The sequence below is a fragment of the Perca fluviatilis genome, chromosome 1 (assembly GCF_010015445.1).
Source record: "Perca fluviatilis chromosome 1, GENO_Pfluv_1.0, whole genome shotgun sequence".
In the NCBI taxonomy this organism is placed as follows: Eukaryota; Metazoa; Chordata; class Actinopteri; order Perciformes; family Percidae; genus Perca; species Perca fluviatilis.
The window spans coordinates 40,913,479-40,939,886 of NC_053112.1; the positions used below are offsets into that span (position 1 = coordinate 40,913,479).

At 40.9% G+C, this 26,408-nt stretch overlaps 1 protein-coding gene across 1 annotated transcript in view; it reads right to left on the minus strand.

The window, feature by feature from the left end:
* Positions 1 to 26,408, minus strand: part of chrna6 (cholinergic receptor, nicotinic, alpha 6) — a 47,434-nt gene that overhangs the window by 15,451 nt on the left and 5,575 nt on the right. Inside the window, exons 2-7 of the mRNA XM_039810561.1 lie at positions 21,115 to 21,254; positions 19,913 to 19,957; positions 16,345 to 16,454; positions 14,700 to 14,907; positions 11,691 to 12,320; positions 10,373 to 10,645 (exon numbers count right to left, since the gene is read on the minus strand). Coding sequence (XP_039666495.1) covers positions 10,373 to 10,645; positions 11,691 to 12,320; positions 14,700 to 14,907; positions 16,345 to 16,454; positions 19,913 to 19,957; positions 21,115 to 21,254 — 1,406 coding nt within the window. The remainder of the gene's footprint in view (positions 1 to 10,372; positions 10,646 to 11,690; positions 12,321 to 14,699; positions 14,908 to 16,344; positions 16,455 to 19,912; positions 19,958 to 21,114; positions 21,255 to 26,408) is intronic.

Below are 26,408 nucleotides of genomic sequence, written 5' to 3' on the forward strand. Positions count from 1 at the left end.
CCTTCTTATAAATCTCACTATCTCGGTACTTTCTGCCGTCAACAAAAGACATTATATTCATGGTTTTCACCACACTAATAAAGAAATTGGTTTCCTCCTCGCTCCAAAAGTGTGGTGCTGTGCTGCGTCTCGCCATGTTTACCTCTACTTCTTGTTTACTTCCGGTATACTGCGCGCAGGTTTTCTGCATTGACATATATATATATAACTATATTATTATAGTATATAATTATTATTATAACTATGTTTTCTGGCGCATACAAGAAGTTCCTCTACTCAAAAGACCAAGATTCCTTGCGAATAGAACATGCGCAGAACACAAATCAATGTTCCTTTTGATGGGGATATGCCGATACGCGTTTACATGACCAAAATTTCGGGTTAGAAAAGGGGTAACCCAGGTATCATATTCGGGTTTTTAAAAACCGGAATATGAGCATATTCGGGTTTTTGCAGGTGTTTACATGCCCGTGCGCGACCGGGTTATTGCTAATATTCCGGTTTTGAACAGGTTATTGGCTGCATGTAAACGTAGTCATTATGTTTTCAGCAGATGTCTTAGTTACAACACGATGGAGCTAGCAAAGTAGTTTTGTGTTTATATGTGCAAGCGGGATTTATTCAGTTTGGGAAATCTTACGGTCTCTAAAGCTACAGCTCAAATTGTCTGGCTGACTAAATAAGGAGGGACCCATCTGCTAGCGATAGGGGCCGAGACTGAGAGAGCTACATGGAGCTACATGGATAAATATCCACCAAACAAGCCTGTCATGGGGTTACCCCATGCCTTCATTTAAACCAGTGGTAGCATTGGTCCTAGCATGCTAAGCTAACCCTAGCATGAGCATTAGCATATGACTGGTAGCATTAGCATTACCATTAGCATGTGGGCTAGCATCAATGGACACATGGCTTGTCAATTCATGTTATTTCCTTTCAATGTATTTAAGTACTAGTCGAAAGAGTAGAAAGCATGATTTGATAAATATGACACATACACAGTTTATTTCAAGTCATTTATTTTAGGTTAATGGATTTACCCAAGGTCATCAAAATGTCTCATTCACCTGTTCTCATTTTCAAGCAGGGTGCTGGGTCGAAGCAGCAAACAGGAAGTGATAGAGTCCGGAGTAATTTATAGGGGGGAGACCTGGAACAGTCCAAGTGTAAGCCAGTACAGAGGGGGGGTACTGGAGTGTCTAAGTTTTCTGTTTTTGAGAAGCTTGTTCAGCATATAACATTTAATTTCTGGTTTTATAGTTGGTATCTTGTGTATTGATGTAGCCAGAAATGTTTTGGAATGTTGAGGTAACATGATGAGGTTGATTGATTTCCAATTAAAGCTGCAGTAGGTAAGATTGTGAAGAGCCAGGACTTTGCTAACAAATTTGAACATCGACAACTTCTCAGTCCCTCCTCCCTTTCTGCTGCAGCCCAAACCGTCTCCTAAGCCCCTCCCACACAACGGAGTTTGACAGAACTGCCTAAGCATGTCAGACAGACAACATTTTCAATAACTTAAACACTAACACAACGTTAACTTTACTCACAAACAGTAAAACGATGCTAACTAGCAGGCTACCGTTAGCCATTTCAGCATCACATCAGACCGACCACTGTGCTAACGTTACTATCATCCTCACCAACGTAGCTTTGTGGACTTTTGACTACTAATAACCAAGTGAAAGATAAATCATTCATGGTAATTATGTTACCTGTTGAGAGGAAATGTGGCTACATCTGCATCGTTCTTCAGATCTTTAAAATCCTGCAGCCACGCCACCTCTGAAAAGCCACTTCATTATTCACGGAGTTTTAGAAAACTTTTCTGCAGCTCGTGCGCAGGGAGGGGGGAGGGGAGAACGCTATATATGCATGTGCCTGAGCAGTGATTGACAGGGAGATAGACCACCTCTGTGGCCCTGATTGGAGAAAATCGACCAGGAGCAGTGGAATTTTGCCAATGGCACTACAGGCTGTAGGAGGTGCCAGAGGAGCTGTCTTTTTTTTTTTTTACATAATTCATGTAGTTCTACTGGAACATAGGGTCAGTTTCAGCAAATATGACAGAAAGTTAGTTTTATAAGACTTACCTACTGCATCTTTAACTTTGGTTTGTCTTGTATGAGGGGCTTCAGGTATAAAGGAAGGAGGCAGAGGCTCCTCGGGAGAGAACAGTTTTGGCATGGAAGGGTGCAGGTGCTAGAGCCCAATAGTCAGAGCCTGATTTAGGCTTTTGTATTGTATAATATTTGTTTAGTATGATAATTTAAATAGTTTGTACTTAGTTTCTTTGTTGTTTTTGTTATTTTTGATATATTTTTGTAATAATTCATCCATGCACTTTCCCCGTGAATGGGGGAGAAATAAAACAAATCACCCAGTGAAGAACTCCTGAGTCCATGTCTCCTCCCTCCACCATGGGGCTAAACCTTACATGTGGTGTCAGAAGTTAAAACAAGCTGGAAAATGCCTCCCAAAAAGCCCCAACAGCAGCAGATTGCAGTGGAAGAGGAGGAAGGGGCCATTGGAGGGATTGAAGATGGCTCCCAGTCAGGAGAAAACCCTGGTACATCTGTTGAATCTAGTCTTGTCTCCTTGGCCAATATGTTTGAGAATTTTATGCATCTGCAAATGGAGAGAGATAGAAGACAAAAAAAGGAAGCTACAAGACAAGAACAGAAATACAGTGCGCTGACTCACCAAGTCACACAACTTCAGCTGGATCTTGAGGCTGCCAGGAGTGGCCATCAATCAACACAAACAGCTGGGGCACTGAAAGGAGAGCCTAAGCTACAACGACTTGACGACTTTGATGACATTGACCATTTCATCACTACTTTTGAGAGGTTGGCTGAGGTCTACAACTGGCCACAGCAAGAGTGGGCCGTGTGTCTGATCCCACTTTTGACGGGTAAGGCCAGAGGGGCCTTTGTGGCAATGAATCCAGCAGATACAAAGAATTATGGCTTATTGAAAGCTGCAGTGCTGAAAAAGTACGAAATCAATAGAGAAACTTATCGTCAACGATTCCGCTCTTATGACACACCGGCTGAGGAGTCCCCCCAAGAACTGTATACTCAACTCAAAGACTCTTTTTGTAAGTGGACCCAGTACGACACCTGCAGTAAAGAGGACATGATGGAGAAAATGGTCCTGGAGCAGTATTTGAAGGTGCTTTATCCAGAAGTGAAAGCCTGGGTCAAGGAGCGTGATCCGCCTACTGCAGCAAAGGCTGCTGAACTGGTGGATGCCTATGTGTTTGCTCACAAGGGACAGGGATCTTACCATTACGCGGGACAATGCAGATTCCAAGGGGGTAACTCTGAGGGGTTTTTGGAAGGGGGTGGTTCAAGTAGCCAGGCCAGCTATAGGAAACCTTCACAGCTAGATCAGACTAACCACAGGGTTTGGTCAGGTCGCAAAGCAGATGTAGTATGTTACAGCTGTGGTGAGGCAGGCCATACACACCCCTTTTGTCCAGTAAAAAAGCCCACAGCTACAAACCTCTGTTATGTTCCAAGACCTAAGTTTGCATTTTTCTCAGAAGCATCTGATTCGCTAACTGTTACAGTCTTGGTAAATGGTAGACCCCTAACAGCGTTGTTAGACACAGGTTGTACCCAATCTCTTGTCCAGGCCAAGTTTGTGCAAGGAGAGCTTTGGAATATAGAGGAGACAGAACCAGTTGTTTGTGTTCATGGCCACAGTTCTGAGGTGCCCACAGCAGAGGTTTATTTAGAGGTACACAACCAACCTTACCTCATTAAAGTAGGAGTAGTTCCAGAGTTGCCATAGCCTGTGTTATTAGGAACAGATTTTCCCATTCTCTTGGACTTAATTCAAGAGTGTAGGGGGAAGTTGTGTGGAGTTATCACTAGGTCTAAGGCAAAGGAACCCTCACCTTTATCGGTGTTAGTGGATCCAGGGGTTGAGTCATATTCAAGAGTGCTACAGTCAGTTAGACCTGTTTCACCCTTGCAACTGCCTGAGTGGCTCAAGTCTACACTGGTGGAGGTAGGGAGTTCAGTTTTAGAGGCAGGTACTACAGAGAAGCACATAACTGAAACTGACAGCCACATGCCCTTTAAGCAAGTTCCAGACCCAGTTGACACATTACATCTTATGCCATTTCATGAGGAGCAGATAGAAGCAGGGTCAGGAGTCACACAGGAGGACAGGTTGGAGTCACGCAGAGAGCAGGTGTGGGAAGGGTTAAAACAGTCAGCTGAACAGCCAGAGCAGGATGTTGAGGTTCCAGGGCTAGCTGAGGAAGATGTTTCATTCCCCTGTGACCTTGCTGTTCATCAGAAAAATGACCCCACACTAGCAGAGTGTTTCAAAAATGCAGAGACTAGTTATGGTTCACTTGCTGAGTTTTTCGTGGCTGAAAATGGTGTGTTGTATAAGCAGTCAGAGTATGGGAAACAGCTTGTTCTTCCTGAGGTATCAAGGGCTGAGGTGCTCAGGGTAGGTCATGCTGTTCCGTGGGCTGGTCATTTGGGCTTCATGAAGACTTTCATGCGAATAAGTAAGAGGTTTTACTGGCCAGGAATGTATACCCAGGTTCAAAATTACTGTAAAACATGCCCAGAGTGTCAGGTCACTGCAGGAAAACATATAGCTCCTGCACCCCTTATTCCACTCCCTGTCATTTCCACTCCCTTTGAGAGAATAGGTGTAGATATTGTTGGTCCTGTAGAAAGGAGTCAGACAGGCAACAAGTTTATTTTAGTCATTTGTGACTATGCTACTAGATATCTTGAAGCCTACCCCTTAAGAGAAGTAACAGCTAAACAGGTAGCTACAGCATTGCTTAAGTTTTTCAGCCAGGTAGGAATCCCCAGAGAAGTTCTTACTGATCATGGTCCAAATTTCATGAGCCGCACACTTTCTCAAGTCTATCTAAGCTGTTAGGTATTAATCGAGTGAGAACCACCCCTTACCACCCTCTGACTGATGGACTGGTTGAGCGATTCAACAAAACTTTGATTGGTATGCTTAAAAAGTTTGTGTCAGACACAGGAAAGGACTGGGACAAGTGGCTCCCATTTTTGCTTTTTGCATACCGTGAAGTTCCCCAGAGTTCAACAGGATTTTACCCCTTTGAGCTCATCTATGGTCATCAGGTCAGAGGTCCTTTGGATGTCCTGGGAGGAGTCTGATCCACCAGAGAATATGAACATTATCTCCCCTTGACCTAAAGATGCGGGAACAACTGATGAAAACCACATCCATGGCTTGTGATAATCTACTGAATCCCAGGCTAAACAGAAGCAGTGGTATGATCGTTCAGCCAGGAAAAGGAGTTTTGTACTGGGCGAACAGGTATTGTTACTTTTGCCAACATCAGAAAACAAATTGCGGGCAAAATGGCAAGGCCCATATGAGGTCAAGCAGAAGATGGGTGAGGTGACTTACCAGATCTTCATGCCACAGCGGAAACAACCACTAATATGCTGAAGAAATGGGTCCCCCGGTTGGTTCCAGAGGCATCTGTACCACATTCTCTTTTTGTTAGAGCTGTGGAGGAAGAGGAGGATTTGGTGGAACAATATCTACCTACTGAATAGGAGGAGAAGCAACTGGATCTCAACCACCTATCAGATGGGAGGAGAAAGGAGCTCCTTGACATCTTGCCTCTCAACCTTTTTCTACAGACACCTGGAAGGACAGAGGTGGTATGCCATCATATCGCCTTGAAGGATTCAACCCCTCTCTGTCAACCAGTGTACAGAGTCCCAGAGCGTCTTTTGCTAGTTTTGAAGAAAGAGCTGGACATGATGAGGGAAATGGGAGTGATAGAGCCTTCTGTTAGTGAATGGAGCAGCCCAATAATTCTGGTGCCAAAGAAAGATACAACACTAAGATTCTGTTTGGACTTCAGAAAAGTTAATGGTGTTAGTAGGTTGGACCTATACCCCATGCCCAGGGTTGATGATCTCATTGAGAGACTAGGCAGTGCCAACTTCATCAGTACACTGGACCTATATAAGGGGTACTGGCAGATCCCACTCACTGAAGGAAGCAAGGAGGTGACCGCATTCAAAACCCCTTTTGGACACTTCCAGTTTACAGTGCTTCCTTTTGGCCTGCATGGGGCCCCTGCAACATTTCAGAAGATGATGGACAAGTTGCTGAAGGGTACAGAGTCCTATGCTGCGGCCTATTTAGATGATGTGGTGGTCCATAGTTCCAGCTGGGAGGATCACCTGTTTCATCTGACGGAAGTGCTAGGGAGAATTAGTGATGCAGGCCTGACCATCCGCCCGGACAAATGTGCACTTGCCAAGCAAGAAGTACAATATCTGGGTTATGTGCTGGGCAAGGGAGTGATCAGACCTCAAGTTGGCAAGATGCTATCTTGTCAGCAGAAAGACCTCCAACCAAGTCGCAAGTCAAGTCATTTTTGGGCTTGGTGGGTTGGTATAGGCGTTTTGTCCCAGGATTCTCTATCCTCTCAGTTCCTCTTACCAACCTGACGAGGAAGAACCTGCCCAACAAGGTGCAATGGACAGAGGGGTGTGAAGAGGCGTTTCAGGTTCTGAAGCGTGCTCTGTGTACGGAACCTGTACTGACAAGTCCTGATTTCCAACAACCGCTCATTCTTCAGACAGATGCATCTGAACTTGGGGTTGGGGCTGTTTTGTTGCAGGGAGACCCGGGTAATCTTCAGCCTGTGTTGTACATCAGCAGGAAACTCTACAAACATGAAGGAAGGTACTCAGTTGTGGAGAAAGAATGCCTTGCCATTAAGTGGGCGTTTGACTCTCTTCGCTATTACCTGCTGGGATGGAAATTCGTTCTGCAGACAGATCACCGGGCGTTGACATGGCTCCAGAACATGAGGGATACCAATTCCAGGATAACACGGTGGTTTCTCGCCATGCAGCCTTATGACTTTGATGTTCTCTACCAGAAAGGGAAAGAGAACTGCACAGCTGATTACCTTTTTAGGACGCCACAGGGGTCGTCTCCAGAGGGAGGGGGAAATGTCATGGGGTTACCCCATGCCTTCATTTAAGCCAGTGGTAGCATTGGTCCTAGCATGCTAAGCTAACCCTAGCATGAGCATTAGCATATGACTGGTAGCATTAGCATTACCATTAGCATGTGGGCTAGCATCAATGGACACATGGCTTGTCATTTCATGTTATTTCCTTTCAATGTATTTAAGTACTAGTCGAAAGAGTAGAAAGCATGATTTGATAAATACGACATACACAGTTGATTTCAAGTCATTTATTTTAGGTTAATGGATTTACCCAAGGTCATCTAAATGTCTCATTCACCTGTTCTCATTTTCAAGCAGGGTGCTGGGTCGAAGCAGAAAACAGGAAGTGACAGAGTCCGGAGTAATTTATAGGGGGGAGGACCTGGAACAGTCCAAGTGTAAGCCAGTACAGAGGGGGGGTACTGGAGTGTCTAAGTGTTCTGTTTTTGAGAAGCTTGTTCAGCATATAACATTTGATTTCTGGTTTTATAGTTGGTATCTTGTGTATTGATGTAGCCAGAAATGTTTTGGAATGTTGAGGTAACATGATGAGGTTGATTGATTTCCAATTAACTTTGGTTTGTCTTGTAGGAGGGGCTTCAGGTATAAAGGAAGGAGGCAGAGGCTCCTCGGTAGGCCTGGCAAACTCGATTCCTTTTTAGGATTCAGGTTATTCTGAGTCATTCACCAAACTGATCCGGGTTGTGCGATTCACTTGAATCAATTGAGTCAGTATTGTATGCTACATCAAAGGCGAGCTTTTGATTTGGATAAAATGCCATGTTTTCATTTAGAATCTTTAAATTTTATTTGGAAAACGTTATATCCATAAATGTAAATGGTCTGAAAGAAAACCGAATATTCTTTTAAAAATTACATGTAATTATATTTTGTAACTTTACTAGGACTGACAAATAAGAAAACCATCTGGACTCTGTACATTTACAATGACTTACAACCTCTTTAATGTAAATTCCATGCACCCTTTTTCATGTATTTTATAATACTAAATTTAATGTTTTCAATGTGTATGTGCATCTGTACTTGAATAATAAAGTTTTGTGAAGTAAAAAAAAAAAAACATGAGCTGTTGGCGAGGTGAGCTTACAATGTTTCGGACTGTCTGCTCGACCTAATTGCATTTTAATATACTACATTTATACACCAAACCTACAGTAGGCCTAGCTAGGCTACGTGCAGAACATTGAATGTTATTTCAGAAGTGAAAGAATGGCTTTTGTTGTTGATTTGCTTTACCCTCAGCTCGAGGAGAGACCTCACTCGCTCCCCATGCTCGCTCGTCTGAATCAGATCCACTCATGACAACGTAGCCGGCTGATTCAGTTGATTCGCGGGATTTACTGACTCCCGCGAGAACTCACGAGTCATCAACAACTCATGAGTCATCGAGGGCTCGTGAGTTGTCGACAACTCATGAGTTGTCTGCGACCCGAGCCAAGCCGAGCTTGTAATGTTTCGGACTGTCTGCTTAACCTGATTGCATTTAACATACTACATTTATACACCAAACCTACAGTAGGCCTAGCTAGGCTACGTGCAGAACATTGTATGTTATTTCAGAAGTGAAAGAATGGCTTTTGTTGTTGATTTGCTTTACCCTGAGCTCAAGGAGAAGCTGCACTCGCTCGCTGCTCGCTCGTCTGAATCAGATCCACTCATGACAACGTAGCCGGCTGATTCAGTTGATTCGCGGGATTTACTGACTCCCGCGAGAACTCACGAGTCATCAACAACTCATGAGTCATCGACAACTCATGGATCACCAACAACTCACGAGTCATCGAGGGCTCGTGAGTTCTCGAGTGAATCCCACGGTCTGCGAGCTTCCGGCTCTGAGTCTGCGGGTCGGGACTGTCTCTCTGCTCACTCAGGCGCTTGACTTGACTTGTGGAGTTCCTGTTTACTACGAAATTGTAAGTTATAAAGCTTTTTGCAACTAAGATGGCTAGGAATACTAGAAGCTAATGTTGCAAGAGGTTTTTGTGTGCCGCTGTTATCATTTTAGATTGAATTGTAGTAGGACTCAGCTGAACCGGGTTAATGATGCTACAGACTCGTGATTCGTGAGTCAATTTAAAGACTCGGGTTAAAGATCCGAGTGAATCACGACTCAAACAGGTCTACTCCTCGGGAGAGAACAGTTTTGGCATGGAAGGGTGCAGGTGCTAGAGCCCAATAGTCAGGGCCTGATTTAGGCTTTTGTATTGTTTAATATTTGTTTAGTATGATCATTTAAATAGTTTGTACTCAGTGTCTTTGTTGTTTTTGTTATTTTTGATATATTTTTGTAATAATTCATCCATGCACTACCGCACTTTTCACGTGAATGGGGGAGAAATAAAACAAATCACCCAGTGAAGAACTCCTGAGTCCATGTCTCCTCCCTCCACCATGGGGCTAAACCTTACAAAGCCACTTTGAAATTTTGCTCTTCTCATGAATACAAAAGTTGGGTGACCCTCCCCCTAGACAAAAAAAAATTGAATGGCCCTTCCATTCAACAAAGAATAAAAAGACATGACCCTCCCCTATTTTCCTCCAGTGGTCCATTCCATAAATACCGAATGGTCCCTAAGTACAAAAAATGTTGAATACTTTAGTACTTCCACTTAAGTGTGGTGCTTAAAGAGCACTTCAACTTCTACTTAAGTCACTTTTTTGATAGAGCACTTGTACTTTTACTCAAGTCTGGGTCTCTAGTACTTTATAAATGTCTGTTCATACATAGTACAGTATGACAAAAAAGTCATGAAAAAGTCATAGTATAGTTTGCAAAAAAATTCATTAAAAGTCACAGTATAGTATGTCGGAAACATTATCACCAAATTAATGGGAATCCCAATTAATTTGAAAATGTCACCTTAAATCTTTTTCTACACTTTGGTTCCGAAAAATTAAGCGCTTTTGAACATTGGAACTGGCAGCAATCCTGGATTTGACCTTTAATGGTCCTCAGTGGTTTTATAGTGACATTGTACTATGTGTTAAAGAATACGCCTAAAAGGGCACAATACATGAGCAGTAAGACACGTTGCGAAAAAGCCAATAGTTTAACCAGATTATCTAAACCAACAATAGATAATTATTTCATTTAATTCTCTTGGATTTTTCTGTGGAAAAACAGTATTCTTTTCCCTCTGTTCTTTCAGTGTCTAATAGATGCTTTTACTTTAAATACACAGTATGAATCTGACAGTTAACACAAGAAAACAACCAAAAATGGCTGCCTTGACAGTGTATCTTTGCATGTTTCGTTGGAGGACTTTCTAACAGCTATTGAGCATTGCATTTTATTTTTACTTAACTTTTATTGACAATCAGAGTGATTAAAATACAGTGAAAATAACAATAACTCACCTCTTTGGCCTTGTTGCGACTCCTCATGTTCTCAGCTATGTACTTGACACTCTCAATGGCCTGTTTGATTTCAGGTGACACCACAGAAAAGGCCACCACCGTGTTGATGCTCTGTGGACTCAGCTGACGTGTTATTTTCCCCATGTCTGGTGTTTCTGGGGTCTCCTTCCCATTCTGGCAGGGGCAAGGGCCTTTCTTCCCAGTGCAGCCCTCCACAGTGGAGAACTTACTGTCCCCGAACTCCAGACAGTTGAGGGAGCCTCCTCCCACCTGCTGGAGAACACAACCAGAGTTCAGATTAAGTTTTGCATCTGCTTCAACTCAAAGTCGACCTTCTCAAGTAATAATTTCATATAAAACATTGAGGTCTCTGGGATATATCTGTAAGTGCAACTTTATCAAGTTTATATCGAGAAAAGACTTGTTTCTTTCCAGTGATTAGGGAAGTAAAACTTTTAGTTGAAGTGCTTCCTCTGAGCTCTCAGCGTTGATCATAAAGAATTTATTGGTTCATATAACTTTGTTAAAATTCTTTACCAGTAGAGAATTTTGTTTTAGTAGATTAACCTGGCAGTTATGGCAGGAAGTTAGAAGCTATACCCCAAAGGATTTTAGAAGAGTACTCAAAAATGGAAGACTGTTGTATTGTCAGACAAGCAAGCTTTCAAATTGTTAGAAGGAGGAATACATTTTATACAGAAATAGATTTTGAGTATTACAGTTCAGTTACTTCCCCTTGCTGCTCTTCTCTGCTATACCTGCCTGATATTTAGAAAAATCAATAACTACTTTGATGATTCCCTGTCCCACAGCTGAAACACACTTTTAATTCACATCTTTTCTTTTTTGCAACATTTCAAAAGTTAGACTAAACTTGCTTGACAACTGAATGGAAACACGGCTACTGATTGAAGCACACAAGAACTGGATAGCTATCCAAGTAAGCTGACTTAAAAAATGTAGATGTTAAATTGTAATGGATTCTCAATGGGCCAGCTTACTGGACATTCACACTTTTAGCTCTGTTTTTCATTCCTGATACAACATTTTCTCTCTTTTTCCACGAACAAGCGATTGCAACACTATGAATGCCTTCCAGGAAGGACTGAAACGCCTGAAACTGTAGAATATTCCATTAAAACTGTGCTTGGTGCAGTAGGACCATTATTCGTGGCCTCTAGTTCTAGCCCAGTGTAGACATCAAGATGACATAACCCCCTAAACTTTTTGTGGTTTATAAAACAGGTGCAGACATGACACATGGGTCAAAGTCTAAGAGCCCAAGTGGACTAGATGTTTTAGGATAGGGACACCTTACCTGCATCAAGCTATTCTTTCTTTTCTTCCCTCCTTTCCCTCCTTTCCCTCCTTTCCCTCCTCCGCCTCCTCCTCCCCCTCCAGCTCCTCCTGCCTCCCCACTGCTGTCCAACCCCCCAGCCTTGCTGTCTTCGTCAATCGGTCTCCGCATCAGCATAATCCTCGGCAGCACTCTGAGAAACACAGAGCGCACCCAATCCGGCATAGTGTGGGTCATTGGCGTGCGGTAGTGTACGTTTAGCACGAACACAGTGATGACGATGCTGAGCGTGACGAAGATCATTGTGAAGAGCAGATACTCTCCAATGAGCGGGATGACCAGCGACGTGGAGGGGATGGTCTCGGTGATAACGAGCAGGAACACAGTGAGGGAGAGCAGGACGGAGATACAGAGCGTGACCTTCTCTCCGCAGTCAGACGGGAGATAGAAAACCAGCACTGTGAGGAAAGAGATGAGGAGGCAGGGGATGATGAGGTTGATTGTGTAGAAGAGTGGCAGGCGCCGGATGTAGAAGGAGTAGGTGATGTCTGGGTAGATCTCCTCACAGCAGTTGTATTTGATATCATGCTTGTAGCCTGGAGCGTCAATGATTTCCCATTCGCCACTCTCCCAGAAGTCTTTCAGGTTCACCTAGGTGATGGATAAAGATCCTAAAATCAAATCATGCAATAATTTAACACCAGAACAACATTCATGCTCAACTTACCATTCTTAAAAGGCTCCTGTAAGTCAGTACAATACATTCTAGGCTCATGGTTTTGGTTTTTACAGTTGTCTCTCTGATGAATATGGATTTTTAAGAATGTGCAAAACAAATGAAAACTGATTTTCACCTGTGTCATGTCCACATGCACCCAACTACTGTAAGTTGCTGCAAGAAGACGCTGATCACTGTGGTTTACAGTAAATAAGGCCGTCTTGTGATGTTTATAGATCTTACAGAAAATCTTACAGTTATAGGAAGAAAGAGAAAAAATAGGAGAAAATGCTAATGCAGCCACTGATTTTCCACCAAAGTCCCTCTAGGCAAGCAAGAAACAAAATGGTTAAACTACAGAATGGTTATGTTCCAAATATTATAAAATTCAAATTTCATCTTTACATTTTTCTTACTGGAATTACATTTTAAACACACACTGATAAAAGATGTTTAAACCTACAGTTGGTAACTTTCATAAAAAATCAGAAATCAGATAATCTGTGAAAAAATCACCTTCCTCTGCCTACTCCTTGTGGTCCTAATGGCATAAAGAAAATAACTATTCAGAGCCGTGAAGTCTCTACCATAAAATTAATGAATGTGGGCGGTGCTTGGTTTTGGCTCCAATTGGTCAAAAACGCTCTCATTTTTATAAAAGTCGGCTCAGCTCTGATTGGTTGTTGTATGACCACAGATGTAAATTAGCTGTATAGCTAACTCTGGTACAGGGCCTGAACTGTGCATGGTCCCTGACAAATAAACTAATAAAAAAAGTATGTTCGGGCTCGGTGGAAAATTGAAAATGCCATGACGAGCACTGTGGGAGCCAGAGGAGCAGGGTTTTTTTTCAATAATAATCTGTCTCATGTACTACTGTCAAGATATGGTGACAGTTTCAGCAAATATAACAAAAAGTTATTTTTACATAAGTTACCTACTACCCCAGCGATTTAGTGCACTTTCATTAAGTTGGAGCACTTACAAGAGACCGATTAGAGAAAGAATGATTAAAATGGGTCCTGCTTAAAAAACTATATATTCCTAAAATGCAACTCAGTAACATCTTTTTATGCGCCCTCCATGCTCTAAGTTTATGAGGCAAATTTTCTTTACAACACCATGACATCATCAGGGTTAATTTCTCAGACTTTAGAGAGCTCCCTCCAGAGCTACAGAAGACATTATATAACTGTTTTCACATGCTGAGTAGTGCTCTCCATTAGAGTAACCTGACCTTTGTGTGTAAAATCGGTGGAATACCCCTTTAATAAAAGACAGAATAATAAACCCTACAGTACATACACATTGCAATACATTCTCACACTCAACTCGTCACATACAGATGATTGGTCAGGATCCGTTGGCGTTACTTTTTAACGTGCAGGGTAGGGTTAGGTGAGAAAATTACTGTAAGGTTCAGGAAAAGATTGTGTTTTGGGTTCAAATAAGCAGGTTTGTTATGTAATTTATGTGTGTGACATTTGGTTTGACGTAGGACACAGAAGCAGTCTCGCTGAAAGTTGAAAAGTCCTTTCTTTGTTTGACCCATCCATCCAGCCCAACCTTCTCCATAAGTGGACTTTGTTGCTCTTTATACCATGTCATCTCACAGTGCCACAGTTGAGCAGTTGCTCTGAGCATCTAATATTGCTGCAGATGGATTTACTTTAGAATTACGGAGCATTTCCACCAGGTCAGGCAAGGACATGCCGCTCCACTCAACTGGCCGCATGTCATGTCGTGATTTACTCTATCATGGAATCTATCATCTATCCTGATTGGATAAACATGCTCTGTTCTCCCCTTTCAAACAGGCAACAACATGGCAGCCTGCTCATAAACTTTCTGTTATTCCATCTAAACAATCCATTAAAATCTATTTCTTAAAACATTTGAGGAGAGAAGTAGGCAATGCCACTGCTGAATCGTTTTATTTTAAAACTACAATGCCTAGTTTAACAGCTTGGTCCTATGTCCATGAGCCAGGACCGTTGCGCTGGACAGACTCATTTAAATAAAGCTGAGGTCTATTCAACTTTAAGACACGGTCACATGCACAAATGCAGGTGAGTGACCATCGCATTTTGAGGCAACACTGGAATACTGATCCCACCATGCACTGCGCGACTGCTTCTCCTGCTCTCCATAGGAAATTACAGTAATAGAAAGCGTTGCGAGGCCCTCTGTCACTGGATCTAGTGGAAAGCGGCAATAAGCGATGAGTGTAAGCAGTGCTTTACTAGTAGGTAGGACAGAGAGAAAAACAATGAAATAAATGAAGTTGGTAGTTACGCCAGACAAACACTTACCTTAGACCCAATAAGTACCAGGTCAATCTTGGCTTTGTCATAAGTCCAGGAGCCAAACTTCATGGAGCAGTTCTGATAGTCGAAGGGGAAATAGGTGATGTCCATGGGGCAAGAAGATTTAAAAATGGCTGGAGGAACCCAGGTGATGGTACCATCAAACTTCAGCAGAGCCTTGGTCTTATCCTCCACCAGAAAATCACCTACAGCACTGTATATGACGTGTGTGTGTGTGTGTGTGTGTGTGTGTGTGTGTGTGTGTGTGTGTGTGTGTGTGTGTGTGTGTGTGTGTGTGTGTGTGTGTGTGTGCAATCACGCAGAAGTAGTCACATGTGAGAGAGGATATGAGGAGATATGATACAAGCATATATGGGTTTTGAGTAGGACACAAAGGTTAGAGGGAGGCAGAGACGTCAAACAATGAGAGTAAATGAAAGGAGAAAATGAAATCGAAGAACACAAAAGAGGGTAGAAGATAAAAAGGCAAGGTTATGGTGGTAATAAAGAGAGAATCAGGATTAAAGACAGAGGACAATGAAGCTACATTATGCCTTATTGTGAAATACAAAATTGCCTTTGATTAACAATATGAGTCACTATTGTAAGTAGAAAAAATAAATTAGGCCACAATTAGGTAAATTAAAATGGAAAGGCTCAGCGCAGCACATACTGAGCCTGAACAATATACTATTGAGTTGGCACATTTCAGTGTAATTACAGTACAGTCTGTTGCACAGTGCAGCAGATAAAGGTATAAAATACATTTGTGCTTCAAGGACATAATATATATGATGTTAATAACACATGTTCTCATGCCGAAATGATAAAATAGTAATACAATTTCTTTTTGTCCATGTGCCATCCATTCCCATATGACTGTTGCAAAATGATTCACATGAGCAGTTTCTGACCTCTCATCTCTACAGATAAGCTCTAGTTAAGTTTAGAGAAACTAAGACTACGTGGTTAAATGAGCAGTCATTTATCATTTTCTTTTGCAGTTGCCTATTTACACATGTGCAGACACAGAGCAGCATTAGCATTAATTTTGAGTTGGTGTTTTTGGTGGCTTGATGAATGTTAGTCCAATATTCACTTTTGTTTTAGCTCTGTTTTGGTCTCCACCAAAGGCTGAGGAGAGATTTCTGGCTCTTTAGCTACTAAATGCTCCATTATGTTCACCTGCTAGGCTCTAACTGTGTCTGTGTGCTATATTGTGCTGAATAAGTGGCGTACAACAAATTTATCAGAGCTTTTTTGCTGAAAACAGCTGCCTCAAGCTGCTGGAAACAAAGTGAGTGAGAGTGGTGAAAGTGCACCAGAGCAGTACAGTTATGGGCTATGAAACCAAAACAATGAGCTGAAAGAAGCTAAAACTCTGTAGAGCTGACGGGCACTGCAGTTGGGTGACAATTCTCCGTGGGTTCATCACGATGAGCAACGCCTCTCACATTTGACCGATTGCTAATATTAAAATATTGATGAGTGCAGCTTTAGGTTTAGAGACTGAATTTGAAATGGTTGGGAAAATAAAAATTGGATTTTGAACAAACAACCAATGCTGTTGTTTTCTGGTGTGTTATTTCTAATAATAATTGCTATTACAGTTAACAAGCTAAAAAATTAATGATGATGGTGACAGTCTCACTTGTTGTAGAGCACAATGTCGGGTCTCCAGATCTTGTTCGATGGAACTCTAATGAACTCAATTCCGTCAAACTCCGCCGGCATCCATCGCAGCTTGTAGTCATTCCAAATCTGAGAGAGCAGCGAAAAACATTGAGAGCAAATTAGGGAGTCAACCATCTGTTTTGTGTTTTGTATTTTGCATTGTACACTGCAGACAGTATTAGTCACTGGAGACATTCCCCTTCGTGGAAATATTTTGAAATACATATTTATACTGCAGGCAGAACTTCCTTTGATGTTTTACAGTAGAACCAAATAAGGATAATGTAGCAAAGAAAATCAAGCAAAGATGTATTTTATTGATGCAGTTCCTCATAGAGTTATAAAGCCTCAGTAAGCAGCTGATAAAAAAATCGAAAATACATCTGAATAAAGAGCAGTTGGGAGAGGAGGGGAGTTTATGAGTAAATAGCTCAGACAGAAGACTGACTGCGTTCACTTGCTGTCAACATACCTGCGGGTAACATTTCATGAGCCGTAGATCCATTAGTCTTGGCTATTTGCATGTCATTCAAGATGAATTCATTCATTAGCAAGGCGGATTAATATCCAGCTATGACCTGGGAGCTGTTAAATTAACCACGTCATGCTACATTGGCTTTTCCATTTATTCATCCAGGGTGTTTACAATGTGATTCTCTGGAGACGTAATTCCTGGTATGTGGAGATGTATGGCTTATTGTTTACCACATATAGATGATTCTACATTTACTTTCTTATGTAAAGGTAAAAAAGGCTTTTGTACTTATTTATTCATTTATTTGCTAAAGGGCAGTCCGACTGTTTGAGATAACAGGGGAGGGGCTTCTTTTTTTCCCAGTCATAATCAAAAGGTAGCATGCACATTTTCCATAAATTTGGGAATTGCTATTTTTACTTCTTCCACTGCATGCAATGCATTGTTTTTGTTGTTCCATAACTGTAAGTAGATGCTGAATTAGGTGCGTTATCTTAAATCCATTATGTTTTGCCCCTCTCATTTATAAATAGTGAAACGAGTTGTACCAATACTATATACTTTATTATTTTTGAGATACAAGGGTCTGACTCGATAGCTTTTGTCTGAATCTCAGTAACAGAGCCAATCAAGTGTTGATCCTACCCCCAGAGGTTGATTAACAAGCAAGTGTCAACCTGAAATACATAGGCAATGAAATTAGACATGAGAATGACAATCAGTATTGATTAAAACATATATATAACAGAGTTGGAATGGAGCTTTGAAATAATGAATATTTGTTTATTTCATGGATACTGATTTATGTCGATATATATTCTACTATGTATTGATTTAATTGCCTGATACATTTAATTTAGGTAGAGATATTCATGTTGTTGTATATACTTTATTATTACATTTCACCTTTTATTTATTTAAATGTATTTCTATTATAATACAATTATGCCCCATTTAGCCTACAATCTAAAAAAGTTCAGGTTTAGCCCTTCTCCCCACCCCAATCATTTTCATGTAGTCCCTTAGTGTACATGATCAGTATTGACTGGCTTTATGAGGGATAAAAAAATAACTAAAATAACAACAAGAAAATGAGTCACCATGCTAGAAGTAACAGAAAAATAGAGTAGATAGGATAAGGAGCAGAACAAAAAAAAATGAGGCTATGTATACTTTATTCTTTATAGTTATAGAAGGGCGAGAAAATATTCTTATTCTGTGTTGCGAGCACACACATCAATTATACAGTATTTCGTACTATTATTATATTGTTATACAGTACAGGCCAAAAGTTTGGACACACCTTCTCATTCAATGTATTCCTTTATTTTCATGACTATTTACTTTGTAGATTCTCACTGAAGGCATCAAAACTATGAATGAACACATATGGAATTATGTACTTAACAAAAAAGTGTGAAATAACTGAAAACATGTCTTATATTTTAGATTCTTCAAAGTAGCCACCCTTTGCTTTTTTTGATACAATGCACACCCTTGGTGTTCTCTCAATGAGCTTCATGAGGTAGTCACCTGAAATGGTTTTCACTTCACAGGTGTGCTTTGTCAGGGTTAATTAGTGGAATTGTTTCCCTTATTAATAAAAAAGCAAAGGGTGGCTACTTTGAAGAATCTAAAATATAAGACATGTTTTCAGTTATTTCACACTTTTTTGTTAAGTACATAATTCCATATGTGTTCATTCATAGTTTTGATGCCTTCAGTGAGAATCTACAATGTAAATAGTCACGAAAATAAAAAGGAAACGCATTGAATGAGAAGGTGTGTCCAAACTTTTGGCCTGTACTGTATTTTCCTTTCATAAAAGTAGTGAATGAAGCTTGCTTTTTTGGAGTTTAAAGCAAACACATTTAGAAATACTGTATGCTGCCACAGAAGGAATCCCCTGCAGTGCTACTGCAGAACAGATGCAATAAATTCATCAAGAGGGGCTTTCTAAAACGGCTAACATTGTAAACCCACTGGCTGCGATTCAAAGTCTTTATCAGTGACTTTGGTGTTGACACAGCTTCTCATTAGTGATGCCTTGTTATAAATAAACCGCTCAGCCATTACAAATAAGATCAGCCTATACAGGCCTTTCAATGCATTTTAATTTGAGCTCAGAGATCACAGTATCATCTTATCCACCATTGAATCCCATCAGCATGCAGCAGCTGTTTGGCCGCAATTAGTCAATGATTTAAAACGGCAATGTCTATAATGTTTATTACTGTATAAATTGCAGCTTAAATTATTTGCTTTTTCAAAGAGAAATACAGATTTAGAACAACGAGAAAGAATGATAATAACTAAAAGGTAAGCAATTAAGTAGCAATTTGGAGGACAGAGACAAAATGTGTTAGGGAGAATAGCTGGCTGTGGGAGGTCAGGAGTTAGTGGTCCGTGACTATAGATCTGCTTAGAGACAAAGCATGACTAGCCATAACATCACTACCTGATTGCATTCAAATGTCTACCTGAGATATCTGTGTTTTCTTGTCCCCTCTCCTTTACTTTTACTTTGTTAAACACATAGCAATAGAATGAGAGTAGAACAAACATTCAAACTCAAATCAACATAGCAGGATGGTCAGAGTCGCGGCCATTTTCATATGTACCGTTGCAACTTTGACCGTTGTAGCAGGATAACTCATTCTATTTCTGTGGTCAATGCACAGTGGAGCGCCATTTCCTTTTGAACTAGTCAAAGACCACAGCCAACAGTTCATTATTTGTTCTACTCTCATTCTATTTATGTGGTGTAACATTTCAGTGAAGTATGACATTTACACACACACACACACACACACACACACACACACACACACACACACACACACACAAAAACACACACACACACACAGGTAGAGAGAGAAACATAGATGACAACCCATATTGATGTCTGCTTAGTATTCATAGGTACAGTATGTGCTAACAAAAATGACCTATGATGACCTGATCTATGGAGACAGGCCAATAGTTACAGTAATGTGTGTGCGTGCATGTGTGTGTGCGTGTGTGTGTGCGTGCGTGCGTGCGTGCGTGCGTGTTTGTGTGTGTTACTTACATGTCTGAGCCATAAATTTGTTTCCATGATCTGATTCACCTCATCCTGCAAATACAAGGAGAAGAAAGCAGTTGTTACTGTAGAAAGCAGTGTGTGTGTGTGTGTGTGTGTGTGTGTGTGTGTGTGTGTGTGTGTGTGTGTGTGTGTGTGTGTGTGTGTGTGTGTGTGTGTGTGCGTATGTGTGTGTGTGTGTGTTGTAGGTACAGCAGCCGAAATAACTACAACCAAAGTGCACACCAGCCTTGTAGAGGAAAAATACAGCTAGGAATAAAAATTCACAGCATTTTCAAAAGGATATGGAATTTGTTCTCTAATCTTGGTCCTTTAGAGCTGGAGCTGATTGACTGAGAAGGTCGACTGTGAGTCAGTTAATAATAGATGGAGAGGTTGCAGATTGTCTCAACCCTTCTACTTGACCCTCATTCAGTTTGATTTGCAGTCCTGTGATTCTCAGAAATCCACATAAACTGCATAGAAAAATACATCAGCCACATATACTGTATACATGCAGATACGTGAAACATTGTGGCACATTCCAGTGCACCAACGCCCACGCGTGCACATCCACAGACCTTTAGATAAATCTCACCCTTACCTCTATAGCTACATATCAGTCCAGTCTGAAAAAAAAAACGCTCCTGCAGGCAGTTTTCTCTTAATCTGAGGATTTCCATTCAGAGCTGAAAACCTCTTTTCACCGGGGGATGTGCTGCAACACCCCTCCCCCCCACACACACACACAACCCTCCCCCAGCCGCATTAAACTTAACATTGCCAAAGCAAAACAGCAGTGTATAACAACACAGTGTGACATTTTCGGAATCCGTGAAATTGAACAGACTAAATAAAGACTGTATTTACTTTCTGCTTTTCACTTCCCTCGTTCCGCAGCTTATCTTTTGCCTTTTCTGTGTGAAAGGTAGGAAATATGATCAAGATGCTCGCTGGAAAAAGTCTCTCAATTCCCACAGACTCTCACATACTGTTGAGAGGATGCAATTAGTGAAACAACATTTTGGTAACATTCACCTTTGCTCATACACACTTATAAAAACAAGACATAAAGAAAAGTATGAAATGAATGTCTAAAAGTGCTTTAAACACCTTTGACATCATGTTGAACTGAGTCTTTACAAGCTTGTTTGGCCAATTAGAACATCTACTCTGGTGTGTGTGTCTGTGTGTTTGGGTGTACAGCTTACAACTTTGACCAGCTGTGAGATGGAGACCTCGAACTCCACGGTGACGGGGTCAGACACATTCTCCACTGGTCTGATGAACTGGTTATATCTTCTGAACAGTTTCCTGAAGAGCCGGTCCTCTGCCTTGGATGAAAAGCAGTCTGGACAGACAGAAGGGTGCAGAGATAAAGAGGAGAGGGAGAGAGAGAGAGAGAGAGAGATCAGTGAATGGATGAGTGAATGTGAATACAAAGAGAGGAAGAGACTGAAAGAAAAACAGTTGAAAGGAATGCAACAAATTCAGTAGAAATGTAATTGTTTCTAAGATATCATTCTTAGAGGTTTTATACTGGCGATGCTAATCAATCACAGAACTGTGAGAAAAATAGACAGCGTCTTCCAGTTTTGTTTTGATGCAACGTCACATCAATAAGTCTTTTGAGTGAGTAGATGAATCGTCTATAAAAAAGTCCCTTAGGATTATTGGTCCTCTGCTTAGATCATCAAAGTTCAAAGTGTATTTTGAACTCATATATGACATGAGTAAAGTTTAGGGTGTTTCTTTGTGTGACTGGGCTGCTTAAAATGGAGTCACAGCATTGAAAACTGACGATTAAGGAAGCAGGAAGCAGCCATGTCCACTCTGAATGGTATGGGTATATCATATCTGTTTTCTTTGGGATCACTGGATCACTGCTTAATTTCAGTCCAAGTTATTGGCATTACTGGAAACCGTTGTAACTCACCTAAATCCATGAATCAATTGATTAATTGACCACTGCTGCATAGAAGTATCACTTTAAAAGCCCCAAGGGTAACGCTGCCTGCTTATTTAGATAGCGGTATGGGCAAGTGGTATATTACTATATCCAAGATATCCCAGAATAGAAATATACAAAATCAAAAAGGAGATAAATCCCAGTGATAAGCATGGCCTTTTTTTTTAGGTGGTGGCAGCTGACGTGTTTATGCTGTATTAATACGTGAGATATTATTTTCCAGAATATAGGTATGTGTTTGGTTGGACTGCTGTAAACAGAACCAAAATACGACGGGCCTTATTTACTAATTATCCAGGAAAGAGCCTCGAAGGCCTGAGGCACAATATCAGCATGTCTGCCAAGTGGGAAATGCACAGCAAGCTATTTTAACTTAGTGCAGAGAAGTTGAAGACTGTATCCTAACAGGAGACAGGAGATGAAGTGCTGAAAGTTTTTTTTTTTAGCGCAGGTGAGGAATCGAGTTGCAAGAGGAGCTGCTGGTTCTGTTAGTGTTTTTCCCCATTTTGTATTCCCAATTATTTTCCTTTAAACAATACCTGTGGTAGAATGTCTAGAAACACCATGTTGTGGTAAGATGAGATAAGGGGAAAACTTAGGTAACATGAGGTCACTCAAGACCCAAGAAGATCTATTCGGCCATACTGCTTCATGATAAGGAAATGTTCCTGTAAGATGGACTGAACTTGGAAAAACAACAAGATTTGGGTGAGCATCTGTGTTTGCGGCGCCTATGTTATGGCGCCATCAACATCTTTGCATAACCCAAACTTGACAGCTTTAGCAGGAGATATATGCCTCTTGGAAATATAAAGACACTCAGAGTTGGGATGGCACTGGTAAGTGACATATCCATAGTCAAGCTGCTCCTGAGTTTTTCCATAACAATAAACTTAGAAACATTGCACTCTCCTGGCTTATGTAACAATGGTATAGGTTTATATTATCATGTGAATCAGAACTGTACCAAATTCAAATTGCCTTCCGACGTATGAGGGATTTACAGGAAAAGGTGTTATTGTTTGAATCCTATTGGTATCAGCTGAGAGATGTTCACTCTCCTAACATGGTAACAGAGTTGAAAACTGCATTTATAACACAGACAGCGGTCATTTTGTGCATTTTGTGCATTTTCTAACAGCAGGTCAGTTTTAAATATTATGTGACACTTATTGTGCTATGCTGTTGAGTCGAGAACTCTGCGTGCTGTGTGCAGTATGAAATCAGATTGCAGTTTCTCATGGTAGGATGGGAAAAAAAGGTAATTATTGACTAACTTCTTTATTAAAACAACATGAGTCTGTTTGGCTGCACTGTAGTCAGACACACCAGTTACTCGTCTGTTGTATTTCTGACAAATTAGCTGCATAACTGCTAACTGCTAATCTGCTAACTCCAAAATCCTGTGATCTGTAGTGTTAAACCACACTTTGCCAAATCAACCAGGATTGAAATAGTTGGAATTATATGTTTAAATCTATGGTATTGAATAACAGTTAAACCGCACACTTTACCAACATGAACCAGTTGTTGTAGGTTGTGCAAGCCATAGACGTTTTCAAAGTAAACCATATCAAAGTGACAACTTGTTCCCCACACAGTTTGCTGCCTTGAGGCCAACTGAGTCACAAGAGTTATCACTCACTGCCGTCTGTGAAGGTAGTCACCTACTCTTCCTGCCTCAAGACCCCGAGTGCTCCTAGAGTTCTCACGGAGAAACCCCGCTCACTCTCCTCCACCCTCTATAAATATCTAGATCAATACCACATTCTTCTCTGCTGGGCAGCTCTCAGAGTTGTTGGATGGAGGACAGGGTGCAGGAGAGAGCTGGATTGGCGAGGCAACATAACATGGATAAAGAAAGCAATAAAGAAAAAACAAACAAACAAAGCAATGAACCAACATAGAGAACTTTGCAGTGCCTACTTGTGTCAACTCAAAGACATCAGCAGATTTTGCCTTTGGGGTACTTGTGTTTTTTTCCCTAAACTCTTTTTTAAATACTTTTCTTCATTTGCCTAAAACCAGCCAAACTGAGTTTGGGATAGATGAGAGGAAAGTCTCTTAATTAAAATGGACTTCTTTTGGGAATAGGCCTTGAAATCCTAATGATGAAACAGTGCTGACCCTATTACATCAAGATCCCTTTCTCAAAGGCAAGAAATAACCATGTTCATACAGACAACAATGACACCAGAAACCCAGCTGTTGCTGAACTCCTTGTGGCAGCCCTCTGGAGAGAACGAAAAGAGGAATAAAAAAACAGCAAGACAGAGAGAGGAGAGGAGAGGAGAGGAGAGAGGAGAGAGGAGAGAGGAGAGGAGAGGAGAGGAGAGGAGAGGAGAGGAGAAGAGAGGAGAGAGGAGAGGAGAGGAGAGGAGAGAGGAGAGGAGAGGAGAAGAGAGGAGAGGGAGGAGGAGAGAGGAGAGAGAGGAGGAGAGGAGAGGAGAGGAGAGGAGAGGAGAGGAGAGGAGACTGAAAGCGAAGCCTTCTTAAGCTGTCACACAGAAGATTATGAGAATCCAGACTTCATAGCCTTCTGTCTGTAGCTGCCTAGCATGTGCTAATACTATGCTAAATAGAGTTCATAGGGAGCATGATGCCCAACACTTTGCATCTGATCTATGTTTGGCAAAAACAAAATATTCCAATACACAGTGCAGATAGTAGTATTTTTGAACAAGCACAAGAAATAGAATCAAATAGAAGAAAATGAAAGAGAGGAAGAAAGGATGGAAGAAAGAAAGGTGATTTTAATTAGAAGATAAAAGAAAAGAAGTGGAGAAATTAGTTGGACTAAAATGGACTGTCATGGTGCTTCATCTGCATACTTGTCGGTATAATTACAAAGGCAGAGCTGCTAAACCACTGACTAAACCAGCTCTTTGATCAAAACAGGATTCTACACTCACACACACACACGCACATTCACACATTTAACATGGTCAGATGCATTTCACTGTTGAGAATCATAAAAGAACCAATTATGACATGAAATGAGCCACAGGTTCTACCCACTTTCATCTCTGGACATTTCCTCTCTCTCTCTCTCTCTCTCTCTCTCTCTCTCTCTCTCTCTCTCTCTCTTTCTCTCTCTCGCTCTCTCTCTCTCTCATGCTAGGATTAGCATGGCAAAAAGGTGAAAAATCAAGGGATGAAAAATGATTTACTTAAACCAAAGTATATGGACGACAAAATTCTCAATACTAGTGAAAAATGTGTTTCATGATGCATAAATAAAACCAACATGTACAAATGGGAAATTTAGGAATCAATCAATCATGATCACAAATTTCTATCTATTACCACCAAATGAGCATGAAACAATTTTTCAATTGACAGATCACTAAACCCACCCACGTGGCGTTTGTCCAATCATAGCTTAGCAACTGTGCCTAGACAGGCTGTCAAGCATTGGCTATCCCAACATGTTGAGGCTGTAGTAAAGTAAAGTACTCTGCATTCAAGGAGTGGATTGACTAAACAGTGTTCTTATCTGCTCTAATGTGAGCTGTAATCGCTGACATGTCTGGCTAAATAGCATACTACATACAGCATTAGCATGCTAGCGCTACGTCCAAGGCCAAAGACTATATCATTGACAAGCTAGTATTAATATTAGTTCATGGGATGCATCCATTGTGTTGTGTTTCTCTATGTGTGGATGTTATTAGAATTAAGTGTGAGTCAATATTATTAGCTAGCTAGCACGAGTTGATCAATTTTATCAGCGACAAATAATAATAATGAGAATTTTGGCCATAATTCATTAGTTATACTGAAATTGTACTCCCCAGGCACATTTCTGAGATCTAGGAATGTGTCAACATCACTAAAGAGAAGTCAGGCGAGGAACACATGCAGTCACATACGTGTTCTTTTTCACAGCAGTCATTTTGACTTGACATAGTAGGAACAGCCCAGGTGTTACATTAAATTCAAGTATCCCAGTAAGCCAAGACAGTGTGACACGCCCACACAGTACTTGGAAGCTGAAGCAGCTAAATGGAATCCAGCCATCATTATTTTATTATATACACCTGTGATTTTCCTACTGTGACAACATGTCAAAATGTCTTCTGTGACTATTGTGTTATTTTTCTGAAATGTCATTTAAAAATACCCCAATTTACATCGATATTAAACAGAAGTTTTAGGTCTGATGTGTCGACCGTATTTCATATTATCTGTTTCACTCTCTTGTCCAAAACCGGGCATCTTAGCAAACTTAACGCTAGTTTTGTCAGTTGATTCATTTAGCTAAGCAACAGTTACGCCTGGCAGTTACTGGGTGTAAATATTTAATCTCTACGTAGGAACTTGTTTATATAATTTGAAGATGAACAGCTGGTGCAGCTGGAATGATCAGCTTCTGACATTACTGTAAGTGATGGTTAATATGGAGTAGAAGTTTGGTGTCATATGGTTTTAATTTTAGCAACCTGTTTGTATTATTTCTGTAGTGTCCAGTGTCACATCAAACATGTAGAATCTGTGTCCTTCCAGCATTTCTTTCGTGACCACTGTAAGACATAC